The sequence below is a fragment of the Vanrija albida genome, assembly GCF_041260175.1.
Source record: "Vanrija albida strain AlHP1 chromosome Unknown contig_3, whole genome shotgun sequence".
In the NCBI taxonomy this organism is placed as follows: domain Eukaryota; kingdom Fungi; phylum Basidiomycota; class Tremellomycetes; order Trichosporonales; family Trichosporonaceae; genus Vanrija; species Vanrija albida.
In genome coordinates, this window is record NW_027191422.1 from 1,114,890 (window position 1) to 1,142,529 (window position 27,640).

Here is a 27,640-nt window from a genome sequence, read left to right on the forward strand (position 1 = left end):
GCAATCTTGGATGGGATTGAGATGGACTGAGATGGCTCGTTGATGTGGTTGGACTCGTTTTCGGCGATCCGGCGCCGACCGTGCGCGTCCATCGCGCGTCATTCCACACAGCGACATGACGCGTCGAGGGTGCCTTGGGCCTATCTGCGATGCAAGGACTGCTTGCTCGAGCGCTATCGCGGGCCTCTGTGAGCCGCTCGGCCTGGTAGGCTGTCGGCGCGCGGCGCGTCGGCGCACCCGTCGGCGCCGTCGCCGAGACCGCGCTAGCCACCAAAATACCAACACCGAACCCCGTCCTCGCCATCATGTCAGGCTCACTCACCACCACGAGGTAAGCGCTCGCTCGGCTGGCCCATGCACCACCTCGGCGACGGCGCTCGAGATCGCCGCTCGGCGGCCCCACGCCGAGAAGCGCTTGGGCCCCCCTGCGCAACTTTACACATTTCACGAGCCACTTCTCCAACGACAACAGCCGTGCTGGCCATCAACCAGCCACTCGTCGTCTCCCTCGCTGCCTGCGCTTGCTTTGCTTTCCTCATGCATCTTGTGGAGCTCTCGCTAGTGCATGCACACCGCATGGTGCCCACCTCGAGTGTGCAATGCATGAAAACGGGTGATAAGAGTGTTGCAAACGCGTGATAGGCGTGGTGGATATCCGCGCCTATCGGCCAAAATGCCCCCGTGGGAGAGTTGACGCGCCGCGCGATCCCTCCACTTTGCCCTCCACTTTGAGATTGCAGCCCGTAATCGACTAAGCAGGCCGGCTGTTGCCATCTTGTCTCTTCGTCTCTCTTCCCCACCCACCACCTCTGCGCTCTGCAGGAAATGGAGTAAACAACACAACAAGCAACAAGCGACTAGGCCCTCCATCTCGAAGAGCATAAAAGCCGCCCTGTTTGTTGTGTTGCCGGCTCCCTCAACCCCCTTCCATTCCATCTTCCCTCCACTACTCCCCTCCACCAGCACCACACACAATGTCGCCGCCAACGGTAGCGGCTCTGCCCACCCTATCCGAGTGCCAAGGCACCCTCCCCACGTCCGAGTATGACCTCTTGCAACTCAAGAAGGCCTTCGCTGCTCGCGACAAGGTCACTGCCGGTGAACCAGGTGAGTGATAGGCCGCCGCCCCCAGTCTTGTCTTTATCGTCTTCCCTTGGCTGACACCGCTCAGTCAACCTCTCGCTCCTCCACCTCCACTCATTGACTCTTCAGGAGACACTTGAGCCAGAGCCAGAGTACCACGAGTACAGCGTCGGCGGTGGTGTCACCGAGCTCCGTCCCAACGAGGGCTACGCCGTCTGGGAGACTCTCCGCGACTCGGTCCACAAAGCGACCGACGCGTGTGTCCCGATCGCCCTCGCACCGCCTTCTCCCACCGCACTGAGGACCCCCGTGGGCAACTCCAAAGCCATGGCAGGCCGCACCGGTAACATCTTCCTGCCGGTCCCAACCAAGAGCAAGACGGCAACTAGGGCCGTCGAGAAGCCCCTTGCCAAGCTGCCCCAGCAGCTCCCCGCCAGTGGGCGCCAGTTTTTGCACTCGACCACGGCCTGGGACACCCAAAACTGGCTTCACGCTGTTCTCGGGCTCTCGCATGATCAGGCCCTAACCCGCCGCACCAAATACCGCCCCGAGAAGCAAGTGCTCTATCTCTGTACCGGAGTCGGTGTCACATGGGTCCCCTCCGACGATGCACTGGAGGAAGGCGTCGAGATTCGCCTCCACATCACCATCGACGTCTATCTCGACTTGGAGGCACTCAACCAGCCGTTACCTGACATTGGCGCGGAAATGATCGGTCTCGTCATCTCGGCTCTCATGCCCACCGACGAAGACATCCCAGACGAGCGCGATGCAGCCAGCTTTCAAAAGGCGCACGCCACCGCGTTGACCACCTTCTACAACTCCCTCCACTCGGCACCGACTCTCCCCGACGACTTTGACATGCGACGGCTGCAGCCGCGCGAGATGACCTCCCGACTCCTTCCTTTCCAGAGGCGCACTCTTGCCCGGCTCCTCGAACGGGAGGACGCGCCTGTGACTGGCGTGTCCAAGCCATCTTCCCCAGCCGGCCAGTGGATCAAGGTGGATCTCGAACGGTTCGGCACCTACGCATTCAGGCGCCTTACCGGAGAGCTCAAGCCGCTCAGTGACCGTAAGGGCAAGGGCCGCGCGGGCTCCACGGATGGCGATGAGGAGCTCGACGCTCTTCCTAAGCTGTTTGATCTTTCGCGGGTCCGGGGAACCATGCTTTGTGAAGAGATGGGTGAGTTGCTGCAATGTATCACTACCACTGACACCTACAGGCCTTGGCAAGACCGTCGAAGCGATCGCCCTTGTTCTCCTCCACCGCCACCCCCTCTCGATTCCCCGACCACACACCGAGCCACAGTACAACGAATATGCTGTTCGCCTCTCGCCTCAAATCAATCTTTTGGCTGGTGCACCCGACCATGACAAGCCTGAGTTCCGCGCCTGGCTCGACAAGGAACACGACGCATTCGCCGACGCAGTTTCCTGGTCAGACGAGTCACAGCTCTCAGTCTCCGAGATCGGAGCGACGCTGATTGTCACCCCGCTTCCCCTCATGAAGCAATGGATCGCCGAAATGAATGCCCACGCACCGTCCCTGAGGATCTGCGAATACCCTGGTTGGAAGGCGCTGATCGCCCAAGTTGAGAAGAAGCGCAACGCGCATGTTAAGCAGCGAGTCAAACAAGCAGCCGACAAGCAAAAGCGCAAGATGAAGCAGTTCCGCAATGAAACTCGCCGCAAGTACGCCAAAGGCAAGGACGGCAAGAAAGTGCCCCTGGAGATGGAGGACGAAGGCCACAGTGATGACGAGGACGTGGCCGAGTCCACCTTTGACGAGGAAACCCTTCTGGAGCACACTCAGCGCGCATTCCTCGACTATGTCCGTGGCCACGACGTCGTCATTACCACATATCAGACCCTTGGCGACGATCTGACTGTCGCTGCCCCCGTTCCTCCGCGCAGCCGCCGGGCCAACGTGGCGTACAAGATCGGCGAGCGCCCTCGAAGCCCGCTCGTCATGGTGGAGTGGTGGCGCGTCGTCATGGACGAGGTTCAGCTTCAAGGCAACCAGAGCCAAGCTGCCGAAATGGTGTCACTCATTCCTCGCAAGTTCTCCCTGGCCATGTCGGGCACGCCAGCACGCACAAACGTTCTCGATCTCGCCGGCTCTCTCAACTTCTTGCGTGTCCCGGGTGTCAACCGCGTCCTGTGGCACCGACTCACCCAACTTGCCAACCGGTCAGCATTCCACGGCCTGTTCCAGCCTCTGGCCGTTCGGACAACGAAAGCTCAAGTCGTGGATGAGTTCAATATTCCTCATCAAACCAGATTCGTCGTCCCCATCGACTTGTCCGACATCGAGAGCCACTACTACTTTGATACGCTGGAGCGTCAAAGGGAGCGCCTCCGCCGCGACGAAGTGTCGCTGTCGACATCGCTGCGTCACCTGCGCCAGATCTGTACCCACATTCAGGTCGGCGCGCTGAACGCTACGGCCGCCAACCGACCGATTGATCGGGCCGACCGCCTCCACCTCGGTCGTCAACTAATGACCATGGATGAGGCGCTGAGCAAGATGCGGCTTGACCACGAGAATGAGTATCTCTTGCAAACAAGGCATCACATGCGCGCCCTAGTCCGTAAGGCTCAGCTCCTGATCCTCGACGAACGCGACCCGGACGACATTGAGCGACATCAGCTCATGGCGCTGGCTCTGTATGAGAGAGCACGCGAGGAAGGCAGCAAGATTCTCGAACCTGCGCAAGCCCGATTGGCTGCCATTGTTGGGGACCGTGAAGACAGCATCGATGACACAGAGTTGGACAAGGCGGCATCGCAGCAGGAGAAGGACCACGCCAAGTCGATCATGGCTGCCCGCGGAGTGTGAGGGAGATTGCTGGGAGCTGTGCTGACAACTCAGCATTCGTGAAACCTTAATCATCATTCACCAGACTTGGTTCTTGGAAGGCGACATTCATCACGTCCAGAAGGATGAAGAGAAGGAGGTCGTAGCCTACAAGGCGGCTGAAGTGCTACGCAAGGACATTCTTGCACGCCCTCTCAAGATCGCCGGGCGCCAGGTCGAGGCAATGATTACATCGATCCAGCGTGCACCTGCAATCAGTACCATAACCGAACTGCAAACCACCGACACCAGGCGGGTTGGTGGTTTGGCTTCAGTTAGCACCATTGGCGAAGTCAATGGTCTGCTCAAGATTCTCAACGACAAGTGAGTGCCCATACATTTGCGGAATGCTGATGATAGCGCTGTGCTTGTGTTCAACTGGCGCAGCAAGGTGATCGACCTGCTCAACTTACCACTCGAGGCCGAGGAAGACAAAGTTCCAGCTGTGGGACAAGGTCAGGATGTGGAGAACCCCGACCAAGAGTACTACGCCGAGGCACTGAAGGCTCAAGGCGATGGTGGGTACCTACCTTAGCGATATGCCGCTGACACTGCAGTCGAAGCCTATCTGACTGCTTATGCCGCGGCCATCGCGGACCGCAAAGGTGAGTTTACACCGCCCTCATGTATCTGCAAGACTAACCAAGTTAGAAATGCTGGTGGAAGAACGTAGTGTTCTCGCGACACACGACGCCCGCATGGTGAAGAAGCGCACGACGCGTGCGGCAAAGGAGGCCCAAGATGGCGTGGAAGAGATCCCTCTCAACGACGTCGAGGACCTGACGTTGAAGCTCATGACCGAGCGACAGGCTTTCCGCGACCGCCGTCGAGAGGAGGACTGCGAGCGCCCGCTCAAGGCACTCCTCATCACACTCACCTCCATTGTGCACGGCCAGTTCCGCGCCGAGGAAATCATGATCGCCAAGGCAGCATCTGAGGGTATTCGCACGTACATCAACAAACAGTCCGAGCTTGTCGAGAAGCTCAACAAGGAGCTCGACCTCTTCCGTGTGGCATTCAACAAGCGTGTCGTCTACTTCGCGGCACTGCAGGAGATATCCGACTCAGTGGCCACGCCAATGTTCAAGGACGTGGGCCGAGACATTGCTATTGTCGACAAGGATGTCATCGACGGTGACGTGCTCTTGGCTCGCATGGCAGTCCGTGGCCGGTACCTCAACTTCTTGGGCTCCAAGGACAACGCCAATCAAGACGTGCACAGCGAATGCTCGATCTGTTTCGGTACCTCAGACGACACCCACGCTATCCTCCTTAACTGCGGGCACGCGTTCTGTGTCTCCTGCTTTAGGGAGTACCGCAAGGCGGCCCACGTCGGAAAGAAGTGTGCCACTTGTCAGACCCCGATTAAGGACCGCGAGTTCACCAAGATTCGACTAAACCGCTCGATCGAGGGCGAGTCGGGCGAGGGAGAGGGCTCGGGCCCTAGGGAGGAGGAGATGCCAGAGTCTCAGCAGGAGGAGGAACCCGAGGACGACGATGAAGCTGCTGAGAGAGAGGCGCAGAAGGAGCGCGAGGCCAGGGCGGCGGACCTGGAGAAGCTCAACATGCTTCCGTTCGACAAGCAACGCGCCATTCTCGCCATGGACATGATGGGCGAGTTTGGGTCGAAGGTGGGTCTCAGCTGCGCAACTCCGTGAGCTAACCCGCCAGATCAACTTCCTTATCAAGCACCTTCACTACTACCGCTCGACGCGCCCAGGCTCGCGCCACGTTGTGTTCTCCAACTGGGCAGACAGTCTGAGCAGTGAGTGCTAAGAGACAGTCCCTATCGAGTAGCACTGACGGTGCAGTTGTGGAGCGTGCACTGAGCGTCAACCGAATCAAGTATGTGTCGTTCGAGTCCAACTCGAAAAGCAACAATGTGGTCGAGGAGTTCCACCGCGACCGGAGCATCTCAGTCTTCCTCCTCCATGCCGAGCGTGAGAGCGCGGGTCTGACCCTCACTTCCTGTGAGGTCGTCCATCTCCTCGAGCCAGTGCTGCAGCATTCGTTTGAGCTCCAGGCCATTGGCCGTGTTGACCGGTAAGTGGCAGATCGCTGGCGCCGAGCTCTGGCTGACTTGCCCAGTCTCGGACAGAACAAGGAGACGACCGTGTTTTGTTATGCCACGATGGAGACGGTCGAGGCCCGAATTCTCTCCGAGGGAGTCCGCAACGGCACTAGCATCTATCTCGCCGATGCTCAAGAGGACGAGAAGGCAGTTGCTGCCATGCCAAACGTGGCGCACGCCGCACACCGTGGTGGAGACGTGACTGTGAACGCCTTCAACACGGAGAAGATGATGAAGCTTATCATGTGAGCGACAAGTCGCTCGTTGTACCTTGAGTCTGTTGTTGGTCATACATGTGTATAGTGAGATAGATGTCCGAGTAACGACGGAGTGACTGCATGCACTTGCAGATTCCTGATGCTTGGGCAATGTCTTGATGTCTGCATAGTCTATCTGTCTGTTCATATTGTTCATGGGTCTTCGTCGTCGTCGTCGCATTCGCCGCTCAACACGCTGGCTTCAGCCGCCTGGCCCTGCAGAGCAGGGGGCAAGGGTACATGATACCCAGCAATTGCGCGCGGGCCAAGGTCTCTGCCCAGGCGTGGCTGCGCGCATCCGCACCACGGAGAGGAGCCAACGAGGCCGTTACCTCCCTTGCACCTATCGCAGGCGGAGAGGAGCAGGCCGAGGGGGTGGGGCACGGCGTACCCGAGCCCCGGGAGGCCAATGAGCGCCGCCATGCCCCCGAACGGGGTTGAGGCGGAGCGGCTGTGTGTGAAGGACGTGCCGGCAAACGCGCTGCGGGTCAGCGTGGCCGCGGTAGGGAACGTACACGAGGCAGGGGGAGAGGGCGACGAACTGCCCCGGGGGGAGTTGTTGTCTTGGGGCGAGCGGCGCACTGTCCCCGGCGAGCGCGAGGTCTTCTGGCTCGCTCGGTGGTGTGGGGTAGCGGTTGGAAGGTACAGCTGGGCTGCTGGGTCAGCGCGGCCGCGAGCGCACTCACGGTATGGGTTCTGGTGCGGGGGCCTCTGGCACTTGCGAGAGGGTGTACTCGGGCTCATCGGTGGGGAGGGGGGCAGCACGGTGCTCTGGCGAAGGCTCTGGCGACGGGGCGGCGCTCCGCGCTCGGCGGTGGTCCTCCTCCGCGTCCGCGTTACTCTCCAGCTCGTCGTCCTCGGCCTCCAATGGCTCCCACTCAGCTGTGGGCTCAGGACATGTCGGCGCCGGCTCCGCCTGGGCTGGGGTAGTTGGGCGTGATGGCGGCTGGGGAGCAGCCCACCACACGGCCTCCGAGGCCGGCGCTTCGGGCTCGGCGCTGAACTGTGGCGGCGCGACGGCCTGGCTCGGCGGCGGGGGCACCACCGGCGTCGCGGGCCGCGGCTTGTCCTTGGCGGGGGCGAACGGGACGGGGACGGGGAAGGCGACTTCTGGCTCGGCGTCTTCGGGGATCGGGTCGACGGCGGTGGCGGGCGCGAACGGGACGGGCACTGGGAAGTGCACTTGTGGCTCTGGGTCCTGGGCTGGCGGACCGGCAGTTTGCTCGATGCCCGGCTGACCCAACTCGACGCCCTTGCCCTCGGCCATTGCGCGGCTCAGGTCCTCGTCGCCAGGCTTATCTGACCCTGCCGAGGAGAGAGACTCGAGCGAGCCCTCGGACGGGACGATCTCGAGCGACTCGCCAGTGCTCCATGTGAGGCCGGGCGACTCGGAGCCAGACGGCGATCCGTCGTTCTCCTCGGGATCAGCCTCGATGCTTGCGCTGTCCGAGAGCAGTCCCTCTCCGGGGCGGGGGCACAGCTCGTCGTCCGAGTCGAGGAGAAGCTCGTCGTCCATCGCAAGCTCGCTGCCAGTGCCGCTGGCATCTGATGCCGGCGAGCGCGGGGGCGAGAGGATATCCACCGGTGAGCGCGGGGGTGAGAGGATGATTTCGGGTGTCGTTATGGCAATGGGGTCGAGGGCGTCGGCATCAGTGGCGCCAATGGCGTCTGGCTCAGGTGCTTCGACATCGTCCACGGCATCCTGGACGGGCTCAAACACCACAGGTGGTTCCACTGGCTCGACCTGGATGGCCACTGTCGGCTCGGTGCTCGCTCCAGCGGCCTCCTCGCGGTGCGAGGAGGTCGAAGCAGGCTTTTTGTCGCCCGAGGGGGCGAACACGTCGACAACGGATGGTGGCCGGGACCCCTTTGAAGCTTTGGGCGTGATCGTCGCGGGCTTGGGCGTGAAGCTGAGCGTGCGGAGGCGGGAGAACATGTTCCTGCCGCTCTTTGACCTCGCGAGGGAGCCTTCCAGGGGCGACGCGTCGAGATCCCCCTCTGCTTCTGGCTCGGGTGCGGGGTGGGACGGAGGCGGCGCGAGCGTCGCCTTCTGTTCCATCGCGGGCGACAGCGGCGCACGTGCCGGGCTGCCCTTGTCCTCACTGAGCGACTCGACGAGGGCACTCCGCTCGCCCTTGCTCGAGCGGTGGCTGAGCGAGCTGGCAAAGCTCTTGAGGCTGGCGATACTGGAGGCGGGCGACACCTTCTTTGGCGGCGGTGAGGGGGACGGGGCCAGCATGACGGCATTGGACGTGGCAGCGAGCGACGCGAACGCGCCGGTGCCCTTCGACACCGATGAGTTTGAGCGCTGCCGAGTGACGAGCGGCGGCGCAGGCTCTGGCGAGCCGCCGGGCGACAACGCGGCCTTCCGCAAGCTCCCCTTCGGCTTGAGAGCCTTGATGACTGAACGGGACATGGACGTCGACGGCGTCCTCACCTTCTTCTCCTCGTCCTTGCTCGGCTCCTTGGCCTTGGCTTTGTTCTTCTTCGCAGCTGTCGGCGGGGGCGACTTGACGGCGGGGGCCGCGGTCGGCGGGGTCGGCTTGAGCGGGGCCGGCGGTCCAATCTTCTTGGCCATGGGTTTGGGCGACGCGGGGGTTGCAAGACGACGCGAGGGCGAGGTCGACTGTACTTGGGTGGGAGTCGGGGCGCGCATGGGCTGGCTTTTCGCACTCTTGAAACTTTGCATGCTCTGCATGCTCTGCACGGTGTCGTTGCGTTTCAGCGACGGGATCCGCTTGGGCATGGGGATGCGCGACGACGACGGCGAGCCAGGCGCCGGAGACTGGCTGCCACTCGAGTGGCGCGCGCTCTCCCTCGACACCCGGCCGCCAGTGTACTCGACCGACTCGCGGCGCACATGCGCGCGCGGCGGGCCACGGCTCGCGCCCGATGCTGCCGAGCCCGCCGCCGAGCCAACCGACGACCGGCGCACCACAGGCACCTTTGACGGCGTCGGGCTCGTCGGGCCGTCTCTCAGCGCCTCGACCCAGTGCTTTGCCCCGCCCCTCTTCTTCTCTTCGCCCTCGTCGCTGTCGTAGAACGGCAGCTTGCTCTCAGCGTCGGCAATCTCTTCCGCCAAGCTCCGTGTCCGGCTGTGCCGCTTCATCCCCGCCCTTCCAATCGACCCCGTGCGCGAGCCCGCGCGGCTCGCCGCCCGACTCGGCGGGCGCGACGGCGTGCCGGGCGTCGCCGGCGGGCCGACCATGCTCGACGGGCGTGAGCGGGGCCTGGTCGCCGGGCTCGAGCTCGCCACCGACGCGGCGCGGCTCGGCGCCCGCGAGCCGGGGCGGAACGGGGCGCGCTCGCCCTCGTCCACGTGCGGGTGTGGGCTCGTCGGCGAGGCGGGCGTCGGCGACTGGGCCGGGCGGGGCATGGGGAGCTTTGGGCGGACCCTCGGGGGCGGGGAGCGGGGGCTGCGCGGCTTGGGCGAGCCGTCCGCGACGCCCATGAGCTTGTCGGTGAGGTCCGCGACGGCGGCCAGGTCGGCGGGCATGGTCTGGCGCTTGCGTCTGCGCGAGCCCTTGAGGCTGGTGTTTGAGCGGGCCGGGCTCGGAGGGGTGCGGAGCAGGAAGGCGGGGTCGAGTTCCGGCGGGGCGGAGAGGCGCTTGGCGAGCTGCGGGCTCGGCGGCGCAGAGTCGGTCGGGTCGATGTACAGCGGCTGGTAGGGGTGCAGGCCGGTGATGGGGCTGAGGCTGATGGGGCTGAGGCTGCGAGGTGAGGGGGGCATGGTGGTGGTCGGTGCTGGGCAGTGGCGATTGATCTACGCGCTGGAGCCGGCCCGCGGAGCGCGCCCGCTGCGTCGTGAGGAGCAAGTGTGAGAGTGTTAGTTTGAGGTGGGTGCCCGGTGGGAGGTTGCACCGGGGCGAGGCGAGCGGGCGAGGGGGGCAGCGCGAGCATGAGCGCGCACAGTGCTGCTTGCTTGCTCGTCGCGCCTGTCGCGCGCACCTGCATTCTGCACGCTGGCTGGCTGGTTGCCTGGCACGGCCGGCACGGCCGCACTACGGGCGTGCAGAGCAGCAGCATTGTGGTCGGGAGGGATAGGCGAGCGCTGCGACGAGCTCGAGCCTCGTGGCGGGGGGTGGTCGTGGATGGGTGCGACGGCGCATTAGGGTCAGGTCAGTCATCGCAGTGTGGGCAAAACAAAACAAACGCCAGTGGCGCGCAAATGCTCAAATGCACTTTGCACACCTCCGTCTCGACCCTCGACACGCGAGTGCAACACGCGTCACATACGCTCATTATCAAGACAAATTACACACGACTCTACATACGAGGAGGCGGGCGCGACCCCAGAGGATGTGGCGCACCGTGCGCGCCAGCCCAGCCCATGGGTACCCCTGGCACGACGGGCACCGCACCGAGCGCCACGGGCGGAACTGGCGCAGGAGCACCCATGGGCACCACGATCGGGTGCCCCGAGGCATAGCCGATACCTGGGACGCCGACGCTCGCAGCCATGCCGTGCAGGTTGATCATCCCCGGCATACCTGGCATGTGCGCCATGCCTGGGCCATACATCGGTCCATGGTGCACCGGCACTCCCATCGCTGGTGGCATCGGTGCTGGCAAGTACGGACTGACGCGTTAGTCTCGGCCTGCGACGCAGTGGTGCACTCACCGTTGCTGTCCAAGTGGAGGACGGGGGATGTCAAAGCTGCCACCTCGGCTCTGTCGCGAGGCCCGGCTGCGCGTAGAGTAGAAGCTGCCGTCCGAGTCCGAGTCCTCGCCGGATGAGGGGCGGTAGTGGTGATGCCTGCTGTCAGCTAACCGACGCCTCCTAAGTTAGCTCACCTCTTCGAGTCCATAGACGACCGCCTGCGATGGTGCTTCTTGTGGTCGTGGTGCTGTCCAAGGGGGTGATGTCTCTCATGGCTGGCGCCGTGCGAGTCACGCCTCGAGTGGTGCTTTTCGTGAGTACGGCGCTGGCCGAGAGACTGGTGGCTGTCGTGTCGGTGGCTGTCGTGGTGGTGGTGCGACTTTGAAGGCGATCCCTCCCGTGATCGATTGATGCTCTCCTTGGAGGCCTTCCGTCTAATCGCAATGGCAGTGGACTTGCCGTCGGGAATGTCCTTTTGCACGATGTCGATCTCGAGGTCGGAATCGGCCTCGTGGACCACCTCTTTTGGGGCGAGTTTTTGGCTGTCTTTACGGCCATGCTTGTGCGCATCGTCCTTGCCGCCCTCGTTGGAGGTCTCGTTCTTGTCTTTCTTATCTGCCTTGGCATTGGTGTCGTCGCTGCCATGCTTGTGGCCATGGCTCTGCCGCCTCTCCTCCTTGTCCTTCTTGCTCCCGGACTCTTGCGTGCCCTTCTTGCTCTCGGCCTTGTGTTCGTCCTTCTTGCTCCCAGTCTCGCCCTTGTCCTTCTTCTTGCCCTCGCCCACGACAGAAGGTGGCGCAGACCCCCACCTAGCGTGGGAGTGGATCTTTGCCGTAACCTCATCACCGTTCGAGGTCTTGTGAACCGACACGTCGATGCAGTCGACCTCGTCGGCCGCCTTTTTCAAAGAAGGCAGTGACGGTGTCGATGCCGAGTGCTTGTGTTTCGACGCGCCCACAATCTTAGCGAGAGGGGGCAGGACCACTGACCCTGCTTTTTGCGGCTCAGCAACGGCAACCTCGATCTTCGTGCCGCCAGCCGTGATGGTGGTCACATTCGGCGCCTCTACGGTCGACTTTGTCGATCGCACCGAGCGGATAGACCTGAGCGAATCTGCGCGGTGGTGGGACTTTGTCGAGTGTACCGACCGGATCGACGCGGGCCGGGAGGGTGGGATCGGTACAGCCGCCGTGGCGGCGAGCTCAACGTTGACGCCTCCCTTCAGTTCGATCTTGGCGATAGCGGCCTTGACCGCATCTGTCTTCTCCTTGGACGGCGAGTTCTTCGGGGCCTCCACCTTCTCTTCCTTTTTCTCGCCGATGGAGATGGTGACTTCGCCGGGCTGCGACTTCGGCGCGGAGTCCTCGGGCTTGGACTTTTCCGCGCTCTTTCCCTTGCTCTCGCTCGGCTGTTCAGCTTTCGGTCCCCCGATCGAGATGACAACTTCCCCAGGTTGTGACTTGGTGGCCTTCTCTGTCTCCTTGATCGAGATGGAGGGGGATTTCTCATGCTTCGAGGCGACGGCAGCAGCCTTGGACGAAGCCTTGGTGGGGCTGGGAGGGAGCGGCACCGAAGCAGGATTCTTGCCTTGGCTAGAAGGAAGTAGGATTGAGGCAGGAGTCTTGACTGGGCAGGGAGGAAGAGCCACCGAGGCCGGGTTCTTGACTGGACTAGGAGGAAGAGGGACGGAGGCCGGGTTCTTCACAGGGCTGGGAGGAAGTGGTACGGAAGCCGGGTTCTTCACAGGGCTGGGAGGAAGAGGAACCGACGTCGCGTCCTTGACGGGACTGGGAGGAAGAGGCACCGAGGCAGCATCCTTGACTGGACTGGGTGGAAGTGGGATCGACGCGGCTTTGTCGACAACAGACGAAGCTCTCTTCGGCAGGGACTGGTGCGGCGCGGGGGCGGCCGTCTTGGATCCAGGCTTGGGTGGGGGCCATTGCTTGACTGGCTTACGCTTGATGAGTGACTTGTAGTCCACTGCAACGTGTCAGCTATGCACCAAACTTCAACTCACCCATCTTGATGGGCTCGAGGCCTGCCTTGGTCCCAGGTGCGGGGGCAGGAACCGAGGGCTGGCTTTTGGGGTTGGCCTCTGGGAGGGGCTTGCTTGCGGCTCTCGATTTGGCCTCGCAGGCTTCGACCTTGGCAAGGGTATCGAGTGCCTTCTCCACAGCCTCCGGGGCCGTCCCTGCTGGCACGATGATTCTCTCCACGACCTCGACGCGGTCGACCTTCGGCGTGGCGGGCGCGAGAGCAGGAGGGATGGGTACAGAGGCCGGAGGGGCGGCCGCAGGAGCAGGAGGCGTGTTTACGACGTGCTGGACCGGCTTGTTCACGACTACCTGGGGTGCTGGTCGAGGGACTGGCGCTGGTGCCACAGATGGGGTCTTGGGCTTGGGGGCTGTTGTGGTGGTCGTTGTTGTCACCTTTTCGATTTTATCACCTTGAGGCGTGACGACGTCGACGTGCTTCTCGAGAACCTCGACGCGAGCAGGCTCGGGTGAGGGTGGCGCAGCGGCTGGCACGGGAGTGGGGACTGGAGGCGGTGCGACTGACGGCGCTGGTGCGACAACTGGTGCAAGTGCCACTGCAAGCGCCACGGGAGTGGAAACAGGCACCGCAGCCGGAGGGACGGAAACTGGGATCGAAGCCATCATTGGTGCTGGCGCTGGGGTAGGTGTCACGACCGCAGGAGGTGGTACAGAGGCAACTGGGGGGGCTGGAACGACGACCACAGGTGGAGCAATGGGTGCCGATACTTGAGATGCGGGAGCCGCAGCGGCTAGCGTCGCTGGAAGGACGACAATGCGGGACACCGGGCGTGACCCAGCTGGAACGACAACGACTTGGGCGGGCGGGCGCGACGTTGGCATGACGATAGGAACCTCCTTTACGAGGGGGATTGGCTTGGATGGCGCAGGAACGGCCGCGGGGACGACAACAACTTGGGCTGGGGCCGGTGCAGGCTTCGCGACAGGTGTGGGGGCAGGAGCAGCAGGAGCAGGAAGGACGACTACCTGGGCAGGGGTGGCGACCGACTTCACGGACACCACCTGGGCTGGGGCCCGCGTTGCCACCTTTGCGACTTGCGGAGTAGCGTTGGCGAGGAGCACGGTGGAGGCGGCAGATGTCGAGCTGGGGATAACAATGGTCGTGGGGGCGTCGCGGACGAGGGGCGCGAGGGGCGGGGGCGGCGGCTTCCGCGCACTAGATGGTGCTGTAGGGGCCACAGACGTAACGCTCGGGAGTCGACGTGGCCCAGCTGGGACGGGCGTTGTCGCCGTCGGAGCAATGACTGTGGCGACTGAGCGCTCCGAGGCCGGGCGGGAGCGCGTAGAGGCAGGCTTGGACGTCGGTGCCGGAGCCAGAGTCGGCGTGGTTGCGAGCATGGCAGGCGTGATGTTTACATTGACATTCACAATCTGCTCGTTTCTCGAGGAGTGGGACGGCGCGTACGAGTGCACGCTGGGGGTGTAGGCGCGAGACTCGCGTGAGTCGCGTGGTTGCTCCTCGTCGCGCTTGGTGCGGCTCCTGGAGCTCCTGACCGAGCCCGCCATATCGCCCTTGTCCTTTCTGAAGCTGGGGAATCCCTTGAGAAGGGGTGTAGCTGATCCGACACTGGACCGTGTCGACGCCTTTGAAACGGTACTGGGTGCGCTGATTGTCGCGTTCGGCTTGTACCCTGCCGGAAGCTGCGGGGAGGGCGGGGCGTCGTGCGGCGTCTTCGACCGCGTAAGCAGCTTGAGCACCGACTGTGCGAGCGACGGCGACTTGCGGAGCTTGTGCTTGTCCTTGGTGAGGGTAGGAGTTGGCGGAGGGGTCTGGTACTTGCTCACGTCCACCGTCGAGGTTGCAATACCACTCGGATGGATCTTGTCTTCTGGCCCAGTGTAGCGAAGAACCTCGTGCCAGAACTCAAAATCACGCCGCTGTGCAATGGACACAGCGTCGTCTTCGTCGTCGTCTATGCCGTGGTCGTTCTGGAGCTCTTCTGTATCGTCGTGCGACCTCGCAACGTCACGCCCGATCACGTTCGCAGGATTCGCGGCAAAGTCCTTGTCTGCGAGGACCTCGATCAGACTTAGGCGGCGCCGGTGGCTCGGCTTCCGGGAGTTGCGGTACGATACCGGCGGGCGGTCGGACGTGCCCACACGCGAGTCGCGCGGGTTGAGGCCAGAGTGACTCGGGCGGCGGTTACGCGGCGGGTCGACGATGTTCGCCGGGCGGGGTACGGGCTTTGGGCGACCAGAAGGCGTAAGCCGGGGCCGGGGCTCGGCGAGGGTTGGTGCAAGGAGGCTGTCGTGGGATCCTGTCGTCAGCTTCACCTTCCCCGCGAACTCACTTGGGCTGAGGAGCGGGCGGGTGTCGACCTCGACTATACTAGGCCGGCTGAGGCGGGGAGAGAAGCTCGCGCTCGCAGCGCCGAACGAGCTCCGTCGGCTGTTGCTCGCTCGGGAGGGGGAGCGCGTCGGCGGGCCAGCAGCAAGCACCTCGCGCAGTTCTGCGAGGTCCCCTCTTGTGCCGAAGAAGTCGCCGAGAGGCGCCGCGTTCACGGCGGGGAGAGTGGGTGTATCGGCGCTGCTGGGAGAGGTTATCGGCGAGCGGCTGCGGAAGCTGCCAGATGTGCGCGGTGTGAGTCTTGGGGCAGAGGGAACTGGCGAGGTGGGGGGCGGTAAAGGTGGTGAGAGTGCCATGGGTGTTGTATAGCGGCTCGCGCTTGGGCACCTGTGGAGAAAAGGATCCCCGGGAAGCTGAGGGGGGAGCTTGGTGGGAGGGGCGAAAGGAGGGATGCGCGAGGTGCGGTTCGTCCTCGGGCGTGGTTCGGTAGATGGAGAGCGGGGGCGGGCAGGTTGAAGGCGAAGGTCGCGTTCAGGAAGAAGAACAAGTGACAGTAAGAGATGATGAGACGCGACAGTGGTCGTGTTGAAGGGTTAGTTGATCGGCAGAAGTGAGAAGGTGAGTTAAAGTCTAAGGAACAATGCTCGGGTTGTCGTCGCGACGCAGGGATGTCGTTGAGCAGTGACCGCTGGGCGCCCCTCTCTTCGCCAGGTGCGTCGCCTCGCCGTTCGGTTGCCTTGTGCAGCGTGATGCGGCGTGTGAGGGAGGGCATGAGGGAGGGAGGGAGATGAGACACGACAGACCAGGATAGAGTGATGGTCAAAACGTCGGGGGCGGCAGGGATCGGCCGCGACAACAACCACGACGCGCCCAGCGCCACTCGACGCCACACTCGGCACAGATCGCCTCGCTCACAACCACCCACCTCGCACCTCGGCCCACTCGCATAACCAACCACCAGCGTGAAGCCAGATGGCTAGGCGTTGGATCCAGAGTGGGTGGCTGCGGCCGGGCCGTACCGCTCGTGATCCTTTGGCGCGACACCCCAGTCGGAGATTTGGCAGCCACTTCTGCCTCGTGTCGCATGTTTGCTCCGGAGAAGCTCGCTCACGGCGCCCGTTCGGCGCTTCGCATGACTAGTTACACAACAACATGGGGCAAGGGCCGAGGGCGACCACATGCAAACAGGTTTGACCTGCAAATCGTAGTACAGGAATGGTTATGCGGGACATGCGGTCGTTGGTGCGTATGCAATGGTATTTGTTGTTGCGGACATTCGTTGTGGTTCGTTGAGTCATATGGCCTCGTCCTCACCCTGCTTAGTGACGCCGACGTGGGCCGGTCGGGTCGGCAGTGTAGTAGATGATCCCCTGCCAGTCAGAATATACAGCGCCGAGCGGCCCACCTTCAAATCGAGGAAGCGCTTCAGTCGGTTCTTCCACCCCCTTGTCTTGATACCCGCCACATTGGCGCGGCTCACCATCTCATCAAAGGCGATGGGTTCGTACCGCAGGATACGCAGCCAGAACGCCTTATCGCCGATAATCATGGCATGGAACTGGGCGTCGAGCGCGGCGTTGGTGGCGGCGGTCGAGCCCACTTCGGCGTCCTCGGTGTCAGAGGAGGCAGGCGCTGGCTTTTTGGGGGCCCGCCGCCGCGGCTCGGTAGGCTGGTTCGCGGCGCACACGGTGGTAGCTGTGGCTGAATTCTTGCCTTTGCCTTTTGTGCGTGAGGCAGATGCAGAGGCTGTCGCTGGGTGGAGGGCTGACCACACGTCGGTCGCGACCTTGACTAATGCGGCGTGACCGAGGTCAGCCCGGTAGCCATACTGCTTGGCCAGGCGCTGGAGTTTGGCGGTGTCCCACGACTTGTAGTCGGGCATGGCGGAGGATGTGGCAGGCGGTGTGGTGTCATCACCATCGTCGTCATCAGAGCCGATGCCATCGATATCATGGTATTCTGGCTCCTCGTCGAAGTCGTCCTCAGGGTCGTCGTCGGAGTCGTCATCGTTGCCGATGTCGGCGTTGGTGTAGTCGTTCAGGCCCGGGTCATCCAAGTGATCGGGGGACACCCCGTCGTCATGGGACTCGAAACCATCGCCATACGTGTCTAAGCCTTCCCCGACGCCGTCCCAAACGAGGGTAGCATTCGCGCCCCACTCGTCTTCGGAGACGCCAGCGTCACTCGGGGCGACAGAGGAAACCTCGCAAGAGGAGGCAGCCTCACCGTCCGCTTCCCATGTAAGCACGGCATCGTCACCCCACTCGTCCGCGCCCCAGTCGTTCTCCCACTGCTCGTCCGCCTCGATAGCATCCGGCGTTGAGCTGATGTTGATAACTTCTGGCTGGGGCGTCGGCGAGTCGAGTACACGGTCTGGCGACGCGGCCGCCCAATGCTCCACTCTGGTGCCCGTCTTGGCCGCCTTCGGCGTCAACGAAGCCTCGCGAAAGGACGCCAGGAACGCGACGCTCTCCACCTCATGCGGAGACGCCGCGCCACTTGGCGTCCATGGCCTGCTGGATGGCGATAGCTCTCGCGCGTTTAGCGCGACCATTGTCGTCGGGTCGGGGCCGGTACCCATGGTCTCGCGTACCGGCCCCCTGCCGAAAGGGCGGGGTTGGAGAGTTGCTCCCTGTTGACGGCGACGGGGAGGCGAAGCGTGGCGTCGGCCGGCTCATCTTAGGAAGAAAGCCGCCCACATCCTCGTCATTGTCCTCGCGAGGGACTTGCGTTGCGCGGAGGAAGTGGAACTCTTCCTCTGTGCGGCGTTCCATCGCCGCCTCGCGCAGTTTGAAGTCATCCTTGACAACCTGTGTGAGGCCAATGGCTGGTGGCGCCTGTATAAGGAAGCTTTCCTCATCTGATACGCTCGAACGCGCAGGACGAGTGAACTCCCCTGCGAGGTCCGACTCGCCGAGCGGTTGTGTTGGGGGCAGCTCGTACTCGGGGCTCATGGACGGTGTTCTTGACGGCAAAGGGCTAGACGCACCCACGACGGCGCGAGCTCGTGTGTCTACTTCATGGTCCCAGAACTCTCCGCGCGAATGAACGGCCGTGACAGTCGTAAGGTTGAGACCAGTGCGCTTCTGCTTCCCGAGGTCGACGCCTGGCGCGTGCAGCAGATCGGCTGCTGCAGCCGAATGCGCACGGTGCCCGAGCAGAGTGAGGTCCTGCGAGCTTTCGAGTGCATCTAACAGGAGCTCCTTGAGATCCGGAGGCGGGTTTGGCGGGCGGTAGACCGGGGGAAGGCAGGTGGAGATGTGTCGCTGGGTAGGTGAGCGTCGACCCAGTACGGACACTTACCCATCGCGTCGGCCCACTGTCCTGCTTCTTGAACTCTAAGCGACAAACAACACACCGTGCAAGTTGCTTGAGGACGGCGACGCGCCCTATCCACTCGGGGACCGGGACGGGCTTCTCGGACGGCGGCGGGGCAAGCGCCACAATCTTTGCTGGACGCGAGGAAGGTCCGCGAGGAATGCCACCGCCTGGGCCCTTTGATGACGACGGGCCTAAGCCTCGCGAGGAAGACGACGGGGGCCGGGTGGAAGTCATGCTCGACCGGCTGGACGAAGCCGAGCCGGGGAAGGTGAAGCGCGCCGCGAGGTCGCTGGCCACGCTTTCGCCGACGAACTCGATCTCGTCATCGTCGTCGACGGCGTTGAGCTTTGTCTGTGACCTCTTGGCACGACGGGGGCCACTGCGCGGGATGGCGGCATGTCGCTTGGCCGTACTTGTACTTGCTGCTGGTGAGTCCGAGTCGTCGAGAACAACAATGCTGTCGTTGCGTAGTGTCGCTGTGCTCGCCCTCGAGGTGGACCGTGATCTGTTGTTGGCGGGTGGAGGCGGCGACTCTAGGAGGATGGGCTCGTCCGAGCTCGAGCTGCTGGAGGGGACGAGGCTTCTGCCTGTGGCAGACTGCCTCGTGCCACTCATGGCGTGCGTGATGCGAGTCGGTCGAGGTTGGGTCTGGCTGGGTGTGGAGCAGAGAGGGCAGAGCGAGAGCAAGACCAAAGTCAATCGCCCATTGCCCTTATGGGTCGCGACTCACGCGTCGTAAACACAATCAATACATTGCCGGCGGAAGCAATCTCACGTGGGTGATCGAGCGAGCGAGCGGTGGCCTGCGCGTCACTTGAGAACCGACCCACCCGCAACGAGGGCAAAGGAAGCAAGACGAATGCATGCATGCGGGAGGCAGAGCAGAGCAGAGCGAGCATACCCGGGAGAGATGCACATGAAGGATGGAGAGGGAGAGTGCTACAAGAGCGTGCAGCGAGCGCATCAAGGTTGATTGATTCATTGTCCACTGCACCGTGCCGCCCGCCGCCACCGCCTGGCTTTTGTTATGACGCCATGAGCCTCGCCGTGCCGCGCCCAGCGACTGCTGCACCTAGCCGGCCTAGACCACTGTCGCATCCCTGGCAGCAGCAGCTCGTTGCTCGCACACGGCACACCACCACCGTCAACAATATCATTCCACGACTTCTTCGTACAACTCCTATCCAATCCTCCCACCCGCACTCCCACTTCCACTCTTGTACCGTCCACCACAGAGTCACAATCAGACATGTCGACACCAACAGCGGGCGTCCTGCCCCCCTCACATGGCAGAGGAGACAATAACCAAGGTGGGTCAACTAACCGACGCGCCGCTTACCCGCAGTCCAAGTGTTGGGAACGCCCTCGAGCCCCCCGTCTGGCCCGTCAGAGTTTGCCGAAACCTCCACCGTCCAGCTCGAGTGGCGACTCAGCGGCCTTCGGCAAATGTACGAGAGTAGCAAGGGCGAGGCCAAGTCGTGAGTTGCATGCTGGCGTGTGGGTGCAAGCTCACACACGCTCAGCAAGTGCATCAAGTCGGCCGTGTTCGGCGACCCCGACAACCTGTGGGAGGTGCTCTGGTACCCCAACTCTGGTGTTCAAGGCGGCGAGTTTGCAAGCTTGTACCTGTCATGCGTGGTGAGTCGAGCGTTGCTAGTCCAGTCCCTGCGCCGAGCCTAACGCGCCCAGCCCACGCCGCAGGAGCGCGAACAGGGCATCGGCGGCAAGTGGTCTAGGAAGGGCAAGTGGTGGTTCCGCTTCGAGGTCAAGGTGGCCGAAGAGCGCAAGAATCAGCTGCTTGTCCTCACCTCAAAGGACGCGAGCGATCACATGTTTGCCGTCAAGACGGCCAACTGGGGCTGGCAGCAGTTTGCGAAGCGCGACCAGCTGTTCCTCCACCCAGCTGTCGTCTCGGCCGACGCGTTTGTGATCGTGTGCACAATCTCTGCACAGCCGCAGCTGCCTGCCGGCTACTGGCTTGGTCTGAGCTCCCCGCCGCGCAACCCCACCACCGCCGGAACGCCAAACGGCACAATCGGCCCCTCGGTTGGGATCGCCTCATGGACTGGCGGGGACGGTGCGAGCGGTGGCGTGGCGGGCGGGACAATGGCAGCCGGTGGGCCAAAGCGCGTCGTGCCGCGGGATCTCGTGTCGGCTGTCGGCGACATGCTCGATGACCCATGTAAGTAACGGCGGAGGACAGTGCCGCGTGCCGAGTGCTCACGCGGCCGTAGTGTACTCGGACATCGAGTTTGTCATCCCAGGACCCCGGATCCACAGTGGCGGATATGACGAGCCAAGACCGCCACCACGTCGCATCTACGCCAACAAGAAGATTCTCAACCGGTGCCAGTACTTTGATGCCATGTTCCATGGCGGGTTTGGCGAGTCTGAGGGTGCTTTAGCGGATGTGAGTGGGCGTGCTGGGCGTCTGCTGATTCTCAGATGGACCAGGACCCGACTATGGACCTGCTTTCCGACTCGGACGAGGAGGACGAGGCGCAGGAGCTGCTCGAGTCGTCAGAGTATGCCAACCTTGTGCCGCGTTCTCGAGACCACTCGACGACGACAACGAGGGATACTTCGCCCGCACAGACGCGCCGTCTGTCGAGTGAGAGCATCGAGCATGCCCGGCGCCCGGCAAACGCCGATGACGACAGCGATGATGAAGATGAAGAGGGCACCGACGGCACGGGCACGAGCGATGGGTCGAGCGAGGAGACGAACCCCGCCGACGCTTCTGCTGAGGGCTCGGGGGCAGAGAGCATCGCAACAGCGGCGCCGGACGCGTCGAGCGCCGAGCTGGTCAAGCGCGAGTCGCGCACGCGCACGCGCAGTATCGGAAATGCAGTGCTGGGGCCGAAAAAGACTCGCGTCGCCATCCGCGATGCGGCGTGGAGTACGTGGTGGGCGGTGCTGTACTTTGTGAGTGACCCAGCGTCAACTTGTGATCTTGCCCATGAATCCCGGCTAACGTCACAGCTCTACACCGACATCATCTACTTTGCGCCCCTATCCTCGTCGTTCGCTTCATCCTCGCGGAACCCGAGGCACAGCCGCAGCAACTCGTCGACGAGCATCCCGGGTCCCGAGCCTCGCAACCGCCGAGAATGGATCGCGCAGTGGCTCGCCGAGCGCGGCATGAGCTCGGGGCTGGGGCCGTCGGATGTCGTCCCTGGCACGGCGACGAGCGCGACGTTCGGACATAGCTTGGGCGGCTTCCATCAGATGTTCAGCCCTGTCCCGACGTCGAGTGAAGGCCTGACCACGCCCGCTATCGGGCCGCGCCCAGTATCGGCCAAGTCGGTCTACCGTTTGGCCGACAAGCTCGGTCTGCCCGCTCTCAAGATCCGCGCATACAACCACATTATCTACTGGCTCAAGCCCGACAATATCCCTGCCGAGGTGTTCAGCCGCTTCTCGTGCACGTTTGAGGACGTGCGCAAGGTGCAGGTGGCCCTCTTTCTCAAGCACTGGAGCGACATCAAGAAGTCGGACACGATGCAGAACATCTGGAAGCAAATCCGCGAGGGCAAGCACGTCGGGTTTGAGGAGGGTGAGTAGCGTCAAGACGTGCGAGGCACACGCTGAGCGAGCCGTGTTGGCACAGTCATCGCGAGGTGTATGGCGGCTGACTCCTCACGCAGTGTGGCCGTTGATTGTGAGCCAGCTCGACTTCCGCCCGTCGTAGGGTCGTCGCGGCCAAGAGCCAGTACTGCGCCGACAGGCGGCGTCATGTCTCCCCCTCGTCGTGTCTCGCCTCGCCCTCGTACCCCGTCGTCTCGCCCGCGTACCCCTGGTGGTACCCACTCTCGTCCTCGTACTCCACACAATGTTCACTCTCCACATGCGCGCCCTCGTACTCCAGGTGGCCACTCTTCGCACGCTGTGCACTCGTCTGTCCACCACTCGCGCCCCCGCACTCCTGGCGGGCACTCTCTCCTCCGGGCCCCGCATGCCCGGTAGTGTTTCGTATCAATCAATCACTCACCCACCCGTTGTCTATAGCCTACTCATCTGTACATGCATGTTGTTGCCGTGATGCCGGCGGCGGGGGCCGTTACGTGCATCGGCGTGACGATAAGGAGGGGTTGTGGGTTGCCGAGGATGCCGGAAGATAGGTCGTGTCAGCGTGCTGAGTGATGACTTGGGCTGGCTTGAGTGATGGAGCCGCCGGCAGAGAGGGCGCGTGCAACCGGGTGGCAGGTAGGCAGGGGAGACCTCGTGGCTGCGTGTTCCTCGTCCATCCCTGGCCAGCGTGCAGCAGCATCGTGCAGCGCGTGAGCCGAGCAGCCGAGCCGCAAAATAGATGGGCCGAGTTTTGACTTTTGCGACTTTGGGGATGCAGGGTTGGCGTGAGCCTGACACCTGGGGCCGGGGAAACACCGCCAACCCCGGGGGATTAGGACGCGATTAGGCGGCAAGGAATGGATTAGGAGGGGATTACGACGGCGCAATCGGGGCTCCGTCCGGCCGCGGGTGTCAGCCTCAACTTGGCCCACGCCCCGCAGGATGCGCCGGCGGCGGCGTTGGTCTCGCGGTGGTTGGTCAGGCGAGTCGCAGCGACGCGGCGAGGCGAGCGAGCGACGACGGTTAACCTGGGCCGAGGGGACCTTGCTCGCAAAGGCAACGTCTTGATCATCATACTTGTGCAGCGACACGACGGCGAGCGAGCGAGCAACAACGACGACAACAGCGCAACACAGAGCCTGGCCCCGGCACCCTTGTTTGGCCAACCCCATCGCGCGTATTCAACCTCGCCTGTGCTCCACCTCCTCGCCTCCTCTCGACGGCCAAAACACTCTGTCAGCTCGTACGACCACCACGACCTGGTGAGCCCGACGTCGACGTCGTCGCGAGCAAGACGATCGCCGACACACCCACCACGCACCCACGCTGACTAGCAGCTGCCCGAGCACGCGCTATCTCTGAATTTCTTGGGGACCGCGCGACCGACCGAACCCAGCCCCCCCCGGGTCGTTCAAGTGCCCGATAACCGCTGGATTTTCGGCGAGCAGCATCCTCCTTGCAAGCAAAGCGCAGCAGTCGCCGCAGAGGAGTACATAGCGGCGACGAGGAGCTGCCTCACACGACATTGACGTCGCATCACACCCACCCGCCCGCTCGCTGCTCGCGACGCTCGACGCCCGACGCAATGTCCCTCCCCTCCATCTCCATCCCCCAGGCCCGCCGCATCGCTGTCGACGTGACGGGCGCCCAGATCGTGCAGGAGGAGTCGCCGGCGGTGCGTGTGCTTATCTGGCGTGGCTGACGGCAGACGCGCGACTCGAGAGGCATCTACCTCCCCCACTATATCGAGGCCGTGTCGCACATCGCTATTGATGTGAGTTGATTGGGCGGAGAGGCTGGGTTGGAGAGGCTGGGTTGGATCGGCGCTGTGCCGCTGTGCTGCTCGCAGTCCAGCCCGGCCCACGACTCGCCGCTCGCTGTCGCTCGCTCGCCTGCTCACACGCGCAGATCGGCGGATCCCTCGCCAAAGTCATCTACTTCACCCGCTCCTCCCACCCCGTCCCCACCACCCCGCCACGCTCCGACCCGTCGTCGCCCTTCCTCGCGCCGGCCCAGACCCTCTCCTCGCCCCCCGCCGCGTCCTCGTCGACCCTCCCGCACGCGCCCGACTCGCTCGCCTCGAGCAGCAGCTCGGGCGAGTTCCACACGCCCGAGCGGCCACGGCCCGTCGTCAACGGCGCCCTCACCCCCGGCATTCTCTCCAACGCGCGCGCCCAGTCGCGCAGCGGGTCCCCCGCGCGCCCAAAGAAGACGCGCGGAGTCGGCGCACACCACCGCTTCAGGAGAACATCGCTCCCGGACCCCCTCCCCGGCGGCCTCGTCAACTTTGCGCGCTTTGAAACAGAGCGCGTAGACGACCTCATCGAGTTCCTCCAGGAGCTGATTGCCGAAAGCGCAAAGGCAAACCGCGTCAGCCTGGACCAGATGAAGTCGATGGTCAAGGTCATGGCCACGGGCGGCGGCGCCCACAAGTTTTACGACCGGCTCGTGTCCGAGCTAGGCGTGGAAGTCCGCCGCGAGGAGGAGATGGAGTGCTTGATTCTTGGTCTCGGCTTTGTCGCCCTGATCCCAGAAGAAGTATTCTGGTTCTCCGAGGAGCTGGTGTACAAGGTGTCGCACCCAGAGACGAGCGCAAACGGCACGCCGTTGCCGCCGACACCAGTGCCAATCACCATCCCCGCCGCAGAGCTGCCACGGCCCTCACCAACGCCACCAATGTACCAGGTGTCGTTTGCGCCCGCGGGCGACGACACGCCCGTGTTCCCGTGTCTGCTGGTCAACATTGGCTCGGGTGTGTCGATTGTCAAGGTCGACGAGGACGGCAGCTACGAGCGTGTGAGCGGCACGTCGTTGGGCGGCGGCACGCTGTGGGGCCTGCTGTCACTGCTCACCGACGCGAGCACGTTCGACGAGATGCTGCTGCTGTCTGAACAGGGCGACAACTCGGCCGTCGACATGCTCGTCGGCGACATCTACGGCCAGGACGCGAGCAAGATTGGCCTCAAGTCGTCGACAATCGCCAGTACATTCGGCAAGGTGTTCAAGCACGGCGACAGCTCGCAGCGGCGCAAGAAGGCCTTCAAGCAGGAGGACATTGCGCGTTCGCTCCTGTACGCGATTAGTAACAATATCGGCCATGTCGCGTATATGAACGCGGCAAAGTATGGCCTGGACCGTGTGTTTTTCTCGGGCTGCTTCATCCGAGGTGAGTGCGGGCGCGGCGCCGCAGGCGCCGAGCGAGCTTGTTGTCCCAATCCTAACCCCACCCCCAGGCCACGCAGCCACCATCTCGACCCTCTCGTACGCCATCCGCTTCTGGTCAAAGGGGACTATGCGCGCCTGCTTCCTGCGGCACGAGGGCTTCCTCGGCTCGCTGGGCGCGTGGATCAAGAACGTCGAGCCGAGCGACGAGGCCGCCGCGGCCGGCATCAACGGCGTCGCGGCCCAGGCCGTCGCCGAGGCGCTCGAGCTCGACAACGCATTGGAGGAGGTCAGCAAGCTGAGCATTTCGTAGGGCATTGCATGTATTCTTGCAAACGCAGCGCGGGGGCGTCGGAGTGCGCCGGAAAGTCAGTGCCGGATCCCGGGCGGCCCGCCACAAGCCGCTCTTGTGCTCTCGTGCCATCCAAGCTCTCTGCAGCTCTGTCCAAGAAATGTTTGTTGCATGCCCTCGTCGAGCGTACTACGTGATGCATCGTGACCCCAGTGCGCAACCCGCACCCACACCCACACCCCCGCGCCCTATACGCGTGGTGGATTCTCTAAAGCATAAAGGTGAGGGGCTGCTCGAGGTAGCCCTTGAAGGCCTGGAGCCAGCGGGCGCCAACGGCGCCGTCGACGGTGCGGTGGTCCGACGACAGGGTCACGTTCATGACGTTGACCGTCTTGAAGCCCTTGGGGTCCTCGGGGGCGGGGACGAGCTTGGCCGACGTCTTGCCGACGGCGAGGATGCAGCTCTGAGGGGGGTTGATGATGGCCGTGAAGTGCTCGATGCCAAACATGCCCAGGTTGGAGATGGTGAAGGTGCCGCCCTGGTACTCGTCGGGCTTGAGCTTGCCGTCACGCGCCTTGCCGGCCAGCGCCTTGGTCTCGGCCGAGATGGTCGACAGGCCCTTGCCGCCAGCGTCCTTGATGATGGGCGTGATCAGGCCAGTGGGGGTAGCGACGGCGACCGAGATGTCGGCCTTCTTGTATCTGGCGGCGGGGTTAGCGTCAACTCTCGTAGCCATGCAACCCCGACTCACTGCCTGATGGTCTCGCCGAGCCAGGCCGAGTTGGCCTCGGGGACGTCACCAAGAGCAAGAGCAGCGGCCTTGACAATGAAGTCGTTGACCGAGAGCTTGGACTTGCCCTCGGACGCCTTGTTGAAGAGCTGGCGGAGCTTGAGGAGACGGTCGACCTCAATCTCAACAGTGAGGTAGTAGTGGGGGACCTCGCGCTTCGACTCGGACAGGCGCTTGCCGATGACTTTCCTCATGTTGGAGACGGGGATGTCCTCGTACTCGGCACCGGCGGGGGCGGCAGCGGGGGCAGCGGCCGCGGCAGCAGCAGGAGCGGCAGCGCCCTTGAAGGCGTCGACGTCAGCCTTGGTGATGCGGCCGTCGGGGCCGGTGCCCTTGACCTGGCCGAGGGGGATGCCCTTCTCGAGCGCAATCTTGCGGGCGAGGGGCGAGGCGAAGAACGAGGGCTTGTCGGCGCCGACGGGCTCGACGGCCTTGGGCGCGGCAGGCTTGGGGGACTCGGCGGCCTTGGGCTGCTCCTTGGGAGCCTCAGCCTTGGAGGCGGGCGCGTCGTCCTCGTGGGGGACGACCTCGGGCGCGTCGTCGCCCGACTTGGCGAGCGCGTCGGCCTGCGACAGGTCGTCGCCCTCCTCGCCGACAATGGCAATGGTGCTGCCGACCTGGATGTTCTTGGATCCGTCGGGGGCCTGGGGCGTGAGCGTTTGCTCTGGCGCTGGGTGCGATGCGCGCGCGGCGGAGACCAAAGCGACCACGCAAAGATGCCGGCGGCATTTGTCCACCACCCCATCACACACGCGCCCCTTCCCCAATACTCACGACAATCTTGGCGAGCACACCGTCGTCCTGGGCCTCGACATCGATGGTGGCCTTGTCCGTCTCAATCTCGAGGAGGACGTCGCCGGCGGCGAAGGCCTCACCCTCGGCCTTCTTCCAGGCAGCGATACCACCCTCGGTCATGGTGGGCGACATGGCGGGCATCTTGAACTTTGCGAGCGCAGCGGCGGCGGCCGAGGTGCGGAGGGCTGCGGATGCGTGTCAGCTGGGTGCGCAGCGAGTATGGGGGCTGGCAGAGCAGCTGGGGGCATGCCGCCCAGCGCCGTCTCGAGCCGTCTCGAGCCCGAGTGTTGCTCGAGGTAAATCTCGGGATGGCCATGACCCAATTTTGTCGTTGCAACTCACTGCGCGTGGCCTGGGCGCGGGCGCCGTTGGCGACGTGACGCCTGGCGACGTTGGCAAAGGACATCATTGTTGTGCAGTGATGTATTATTAGAGGGGTGTGGGATGAAGGAGAAGGACGAGGGGTTGGAGGTGGTGGTCGATGAAAGCTGGTGCCAGTGC

At 63.5% G+C, this 27,640-nt stretch overlaps 7 protein-coding genes across 7 annotated transcripts; 3 read left to right on the forward strand and 4 right to left on the reverse strand.

The window, feature by feature from the left end:
• Positions 1-974: 974 nt before the first annotated feature.
• Q8F55_003740 (uncharacterized protein) lies at positions 975-6,260 on the forward strand (the record flags this gene model as incomplete). The annotated part of the gene is made up of 10 exons (XM_069352269.1): positions 975-1,107; positions 1,172-2,266; positions 2,307-3,918; positions 3,956-4,264; positions 4,301-4,458; positions 4,498-4,545; positions 4,592-5,571; positions 5,612-5,705; positions 5,752-5,983; positions 6,029-6,260. 10 exons carry the CDS (start codon positions 975-977, stop codon positions 6,258-6,260), a joined length of 4,893 nt encoding a protein of 1,630 aa, XP_069209687.1.
• A 161-nt stretch (positions 6,261-6,421) lies between these two features.
• On the reverse strand, positions 6,422-9,998 carry Q8F55_003741 (uncharacterized protein; the record flags this gene model as incomplete). The annotated part of the gene is made up of 4 exons (XM_069352270.1): positions 6,422-6,464; positions 6,660-6,749; positions 6,784-6,921; positions 6,955-9,998. The coding sequence occupies 4 exons, from the start codon at positions 9,996-9,998 to the stop codon at positions 6,422-6,424; spliced, it is 3,315 nt and encodes a 1,104-aa protein (XP_069209688.1).
• Positions 9,999-10,534: 536 nt separating this feature from the next.
• On the reverse strand, positions 10,535-16,295 carry Q8F55_003742 (uncharacterized protein; the record flags this gene model as incomplete). The annotated part of the gene is made up of 6 exons (XM_069352271.1): positions 10,535-10,847; positions 10,890-11,024; positions 11,063-12,848; positions 12,886-15,167; positions 15,597-15,634; positions 16,254-16,295. The coding sequence occupies 6 exons, from the start codon at positions 16,293-16,295 to the stop codon at positions 10,535-10,537; spliced, it is 4,596 nt and encodes a 1,531-aa protein (XP_069209689.1).
• A 208-nt stretch (positions 16,296-16,503) lies between these two features.
• Positions 16,504-19,145, reverse strand: Q8F55_003743 (uncharacterized protein; the record flags this gene model as incomplete). Its single annotated transcript, XM_069352272.1, has 3 exons — positions 16,504-17,739; positions 17,909-18,475; positions 18,513-19,145. The coding sequence occupies 3 exons, from the start codon at positions 19,143-19,145 to the stop codon at positions 16,504-16,506; spliced, it is 2,436 nt and encodes an 811-aa protein (XP_069209690.1).
• Positions 19,146-19,779: 634 nt separating this feature from the next.
• Q8F55_003744 (uncharacterized protein) lies at positions 19,780-22,221 on the forward strand (the record flags this gene model as incomplete). The annotated part of the gene is made up of 8 exons (XM_069352273.1): positions 19,780-19,840; positions 19,876-20,008; positions 20,054-20,168; positions 20,220-20,712; positions 20,765-20,940; positions 20,976-21,455; positions 21,513-22,086; positions 22,178-22,221. The coding sequence occupies 8 exons, from the start codon at positions 19,780-19,782 to the stop codon at positions 22,219-22,221; spliced, it is 2,076 nt and encodes a 691-aa protein (XP_069209691.1).
• Positions 22,222-23,685: 1,464 nt separating this feature from the next.
• Positions 23,686-25,575, forward strand: Q8F55_003745 (uncharacterized protein; the record flags this gene model as incomplete). The annotated part of the gene is made up of 4 exons (XM_069352274.1): positions 23,686-23,775; positions 23,809-23,874; positions 24,009-25,266; positions 25,334-25,575. The coding sequence occupies 4 exons, from the start codon at positions 23,686-23,688 to the stop codon at positions 25,573-25,575; spliced, it is 1,656 nt and encodes a 551-aa protein (XP_069209692.1).
• Positions 25,576-25,822: 247 nt separating this feature from the next.
• On the reverse strand, positions 25,823-27,548 carry Q8F55_003746 (uncharacterized protein; the record flags this gene model as incomplete). Its single annotated transcript, XM_069352275.1, has 4 exons — positions 25,823-26,255; positions 26,306-26,988; positions 27,119-27,324; positions 27,482-27,548. 4 exons carry the CDS (start codon positions 27,546-27,548, stop codon positions 25,823-25,825), a joined length of 1,389 nt encoding a protein of 462 aa, XP_069209693.1.
• Between the last annotated feature and the right edge of the window lie 92 nt (positions 27,549-27,640).